The 6,045-nt window shown below is 35.5% G+C and overlaps 1 protein-coding gene across 1 annotated transcript; it reads left to right on the top strand.

Annotated features, from left to right (window-relative positions):
- Window positions 1-1,636: 1,636 nt before the first annotated feature.
- On the top strand, window positions 1,637-5,127 carry LOC140177162 (uncharacterized). The gene is made up of 7 exons (XM_072209993.1): window positions 1,637-1,641; window positions 2,038-2,164; window positions 2,511-2,795; window positions 2,883-2,990; window positions 3,427-3,941; window positions 4,413-4,490; window positions 5,094-5,127. Exons 1-7 carry the CDS (start codon window positions 1,637-1,639, stop codon window positions 5,125-5,127), a joined length of 1,152 nt encoding a protein of 383 aa, XP_072066094.1.
- The last annotated feature ends 918 nt before the right edge of the window (window positions 5,128-6,045 follow it).

The raw sequence follows: 6,045 nt of genomic DNA, 5'->3' as shown, positions 1-6,045 counted from the left end.
GAAAAATAGAGCAAGGGTTGAAGGTTCAATTTGTGAGGCTTTCTTGGCAAAGGAGACTTCAAGTTTTGTTTCTTTCTACTTTGAACCACATATCTTATCGAGGCGAACCCGTGTGGGAAGAAATGATGACGGCGGAGACACACTTAAAGCCTCTTTATCAATATTTAATAGACCTGGTCGCAAGGTTGGTAAAGCTAAAAGATCATTGGTTAGATGAATGAGACAAGGCCGCAGCTCATTTGCATATTCTACTCAATGAAAGCAAAGTTAGCCCTTTCTATATGTAAGTGCCCAAATCTTTTATTAAATAGTTAATTACACTTGTTCTACTAACGAATCCCATAGCTTATAAACTCTAGTCCTACTTTCATAAAGGTTTTGGAAAGAAACTTGTCCTGGAGAAAGCGATGACCGATTTCTCCCTTGGTTTGCATCGTATGTAAGTGCATAAATTCATATCATTTATTGTAAAGGTTTTTAACTAAAGATTTGCACCACATATCACTTCTATTAAACAATTTGTTGCATGTTTCTAACTAGGTTCAAAATCAATGCAATGAAATTGTTGATCCTGGTTTGCAATCACTTTCTTGGGGTCCTTCAAACAAAGCAACAAGTTATCCAATTTATAAAGTAAATGGATATACATTTCATACCCTTGCAAGGTCAAAAGGAAAAAAACTGATAACACCGGTGTGTTTGTTAAAGGTGATATAGGCAACGGGGAAAGTGATTGGTTTGGAGTATTAGAAGATATACTCGAGCTTGAATACACTGGTAGTGACTCTAATCGAGTTGTTTTGCTCAAATGTCAATGGTATGATCCAAGTCGTCCAAATGGAACACGTATTCATAATGACTACAAAATAACTGAAGTCAACCATAGTAAAAGATATCGCCACTATGATCCTTTCATTGTCGCCCAAAAAAGCTAAACAAGTTTACTTCTTACCTTATCCTGGAAATTGCAAGTCTATGTGGCGTGTTGTTGTAAACACTAAACCAAGAGGTCGAATTGAAATCAATCATGTACATGTAGAGGAGGATGAGGAAGAGAATGATGTAGCTTATCAAGCGGATGAGAGCAATCCTTCTAGGATTTCTGACACTGAGCCTCCTATCAGTCTTAAGTCTCCATTTAGAGAGGACCGCATTGTCGAATTGTCCATCGGCTCTAGTTCTGGGGTTAATAAAAATGAAGATGATGATGTTGCAGACTTTGATGATGATATTGATTTTTAATAGGGTAATCATTTTTAGCTTGTATTGTTTTAGCTTATATTGTTCTTTACATATATTGTTCTTAATTTGTATGTCTTAGTTGTCATGTAACTTAATCGTTAACTTAGATATTATTGTTGAGAAGAAGATTAAGATATTTTAAAGAATGTGATGAAAAAAAGAAATGGCATACGTAAAAGCATAACTCTGTCCCACACTCATTAAGCTGACATCTCTAAAGCATCACTGGAATTTTTTTCTTGTCCCTTTTCTGAAATTTAGGAAGCTTCATATTCTTTCTTATTATTTTTAATCTCTTTCTTACAGTTTGGTTTGAAGATTGAATCTCTCTCTTTGTTGCAGTGGCAGTAGTGAAGGAAATTCATTGGGAAGGTAAAAGGGTAGCAGTGCACGAATGAGGTGAGCCCCTTCTCTCACTCTCTCACTTTCTCACTCTCTGTGTGCCCCGCGTGCTCTCTGCTGTTTCAACTCGAAATCTGCATCCTTTCTAGTACTACTCCTCCATGCAAACTGACCATTACTCAACTGTTCTGGATTTTCTTTTGTAAAAACAACCCTGAAACTTTCTTTCTTTTCTACCATAAATTCCGGGAGAGACTGAAACACACGCATCATCTTCATCCTCATCCTCATCCTATATGTTTTCACTAGTTATATGCTTCCTGATTATGATTAAAGTGCTAATAGACTAAAGATATGTGTTTACTACTATATTTTAATTTCAAATTAAAGTGCTAATGACTTAAAACTATTTTTTTAGTTTCCTAAATTGTCAATTCTTTATGAAATTATTAGTTGGTTACCTTTTCCTCCTGGTTCTCAGAAGATTACAGAGATCATCAAGAAACGATATGATAAACCGTACAAAGAGTTTGGAGATGTCCTTCTTCCGACAAAGAAGCTTTGGTTTAAGGAGTGGAAGGTAAAAGTGTTGGATTGAATAAAATTATTTTGGATTGAAATATAGTAGGTGATTAGTTGATAGTTGATTGTTATTTGGATTTATAGAACAAGTGAGAAACTATTTTAAATTTGGCTTAACATAGGCCCTAGTTTTCAATAGCAGCACCAATTTCTATTTGTAGCAATTTATAATGTTGTTCCTATTTTTGTTCTGTGTGTAATATAGTCAAAGTGAGAGAGTTATGTGCTCTTTGTTTTCTTTGTTCTTTCTTTTTTTAATCATAACTTGTCTTTAATCATAACTTGATTGAATATTGTTCATGTGATTTGAATCTTATAAGTAGCAACTTGATGAGTATGTGCAGAGCCACTTTCTTATTGATGATGATGATGATGAGTTTTTCTGGAGGGCTTTCAAGTATAGGACAAGTAAGCGATTTAGCCAAATGATGTCAGATATCCGTGAGGGTGTGGATACAACCCACGAATGGCTAATTCTTTCTTACAAAAAGGTGTTGGAAAGGTACTGGGAAACATATGAGAAATGGAAAAATATAAGAAAAAAAGCAAGAGAGAATCGAGCGTCACTCTTAGGTGGTTCTGTCCATTGCGGTGGTTCTATTCCATTGAGCTCAACTATAGAGAGGATGGTAACATAATTTAAGTGGCTTTAGATCTTATTTAATAGACATCTATTTATGTAAAATTTTTCTTATTTTGTGTTTTATGTGGAACAGAAGAAGCAGTTGGGCCGTACACCAACCCACGAGGAGGTCTTCAAAGAAACCCACACACTTAAAAGTGACAAGTCTAAATGGGTGGACAAGCGCTCTCAAGACACTCATGTGAGATATAGCACAAATACTCCTCCTATGTCAAAATTATTAACTAATTTCTAGCTGTCTGGTATTAACATTACTGTATTTAGTGGTCCTAACTATGTTCAACATTATTGTTATTATTCAGCTTTGTGCTTTGTGATTTTATAGTTGGTTTCTTTTCTTCCAAGTTTATGCAGCTTACATGCCTGGTAAACCAATTCATTATTAATTTATTACTCGATGAGGAATGCTACAACTCATTTATTATCAGGGAGGAATAAAATAGACCATAACCATAAGAGATGTCAGCCATGTGCTAATTAGAGGAGAAGCCTTTTTCTTTTCTTTTTTCCGTTATATGTAAATTAAGTTTTTTATAATCTGCATTTGCTGCACTGTGATATGCATGGCTATTTGTTTTAATAATAATAATATAATTGATATAATCATTGTACAACAGGAGAAGTTTATAAAAAAGTTGGCAGAAGTTCAGGCTCAACATGCCGAGGCTCAAGCACAGGGAATGGAGCTACAACCAATTGATGAAGACTTGATTTGGGAGGAAGTGTGTGGTGGGCAAAAGAAGAATCGAGTTTATGGAAAAGGGTCATTCTTTTCTAGCTTTATCAAGTCTGGAACCACTTCTGCCAATTTTGTATCTGAAAGAGCACCAAGAAATCAAAATTCTGTTCCTGATTTGCGAGAACAGATTCATAATCTCAATGAAGAGCTTTTTCAGTGTGTTACTCAACAAACAGATGAGCGTATTAGTAAGTTGTTAGATACACGCTTGGCTCCTTTGGAAAAGACTCAAAAGAAATTAGAAAAGTTGGAACGGGCAATTGGAAAGGCCAACAAGGAAAAGCTGAAACAGAAGAGATGGAATGAGGCTTATGTTAGCTATTATGAGAAGGTTAGAGCGTCAAGTAGTTCTAGTGCAGTTCCACTACCACCGCCACCGCCGCCGCCCTCAATGTCTTTGGATGAGGGCTATGATGATGATGAGGATGAAGATGATACTGAAGACTATAGCTGATAGTTTTAGTATGGTTGAACAATATACTAGGAATTATAGTTGATGATCAATACATTTTGTTTATGTTTTGAATTATATTGACTTGCTTGTTTATAGTACTTTTCTTTTAGTTTGATAATACGATGAATTTGTTTATTTTTTGAAATATTATAAATATTCGAATACAAATTAGATAAAAATTTGTATTAAATTTATATTTATTTTGTATGAAAATAAGTTTATTTCGTAATTAGAAAAATAAAAAAAAAATTCTATTTTACCTTACTGACGAATTTACAGACGGGTTTTCTGTCTGTAATTAGAGTGTAAGATAATTTTCCAAAGTTCAAATTACAGATAGAAAATCTGTCAGAAAATTTGTCTGTAATTACAGACAAAAAATCTATCTAAAAATCTGTCTGTAATTACAGATGGAAAATCCGTCTGAAAGTGCGTCGCCTTTGGGAAATGGATAGAAAATTTACAAAGGGAAAATTCGTCGGTAACTGGTAAAAATCCGTCTGTAATTTTTCGACAAAAAAAATCCGTCGGTAACCAAAAATCCGTCTGTAATAAAGACTAAATCCGTCTGTATTAATCCATTTTCTAGTTGTGATTATTACCATGTATAATTATTGTATGTATGTGAATATATATATATATATATATATATATATATATATATATATATAATTGTTACAATTATTTATCATATAAAAAATTCGTACCTCGGACATAGATCTTGTTCTGTTTATTATTTTTCATACCTAAGGGCTACTAATTACGATTCTATCAACAGTATTACTTATGGTAGATTATGTAATGAAAAAATTTGAAAAATAAAGGCAAGAATTATAAGGTTATGGAAAGTCCCATCCAAATTTGACAAGAACAAGACGATTTACATAGAAATGATTCTCATGGATGATAAGGTAAGTTGATTATTTTCTATGATTCTTTCAAGTGATGCTAGGTCCATTTTATAAATATTTTTTGTTCATATTTTAAGTTTATTTGATAAATACACCTTTGCACGAATCAAAGACAGTCCAATTTTATAGATTTATAAGTGCTAATAGCCTTTATATTTAATTTGTTTTTTTTTTTTAAAGGAAAAGAGCTCAACACGCTAAGGTGGAGCAATAGTATCAAACCAACTAGAAAATAGACTTCTCCCGAAGAATCCTACCCCAATTATCCAACATCCCCACGTCATCTCCGGCATAGCCATCAACAACCCTAAGGATGCGTACCTCTCCACTCGTCAACGCCTTTACCTATATTCTGAAAGATCCTCCTATTTCGCTCCATCCAAATGTGCCAGACAATCGCACAGAAGAATCTCAAGCGCTGCTTTTGGTCTTCCTTTCTTCTCGGCTCATCTGTCCAACTCAGAAAATGGTCCTTCACTCGCTCCGGGAATACCCAGGGTCGGCCAGACACAGATATCCATGCACTCCACACCTGCCAAGCAAAATCACAACCAAGAAACAGGTGATGGACGTACTCATCATCTTTATTACACAAGACACACCGCTTATCATCCTGGCTAATAATCCCCAGGCGGCTTAGCCGTTCCTTTGTATTCACCCTGACTATCAGGACAAACCAGACAAACAGCTCTACTCTTGGTGGGGCCAACCCTTTCCAGATGGTCTTCGTGAAATTGTAACTGGTAACATCCTCTGATAGCATTCCTTCTTGTAGCACCTGCACAAAGGAGTTAGTCGAAAAAATTCCAAGTCTATCATATCTCCACACGACTTTATCCTCCCTATCATTCGCTAACCTCACAGGTCTCAACACCTCATGTAGCTGACTCAGTAATTCTACCTCCCACTGAAAAAGCTCACGCCTCCACTGGAAGCTCTAAACCCACTCTAGCCCATCCCAAAACCCACAATCCCCAATAACCGACCCACATTGGTTTGAAACAGAGAAGAGCCTGGGAAATCGATCTTTCAAGGAACCACAATGCAACCAAACATCCTCCCAAAATCGAGTCCTTCGTCCGTCACCAACCTCCATAGCCAGACCTGTAATCATCTTATCCCTCATATTCTG

The sequence above is a fragment of the Arachis hypogaea genome, chromosome 12 (genome assembly GCF_003086295.3).
Source record: "Arachis hypogaea cultivar Tifrunner chromosome 12, arahy.Tifrunner.gnm2.J5K5, whole genome shotgun sequence".
NCBI lineage: Eukaryota > Viridiplantae > Streptophyta > Magnoliopsida > Fabales > Fabaceae > Arachis > Arachis hypogaea.
The sequence above is the reverse complement of the archived record's forward strand: the minus strand, read 5'-3'. Positions and strand labels throughout refer to the sequence as shown.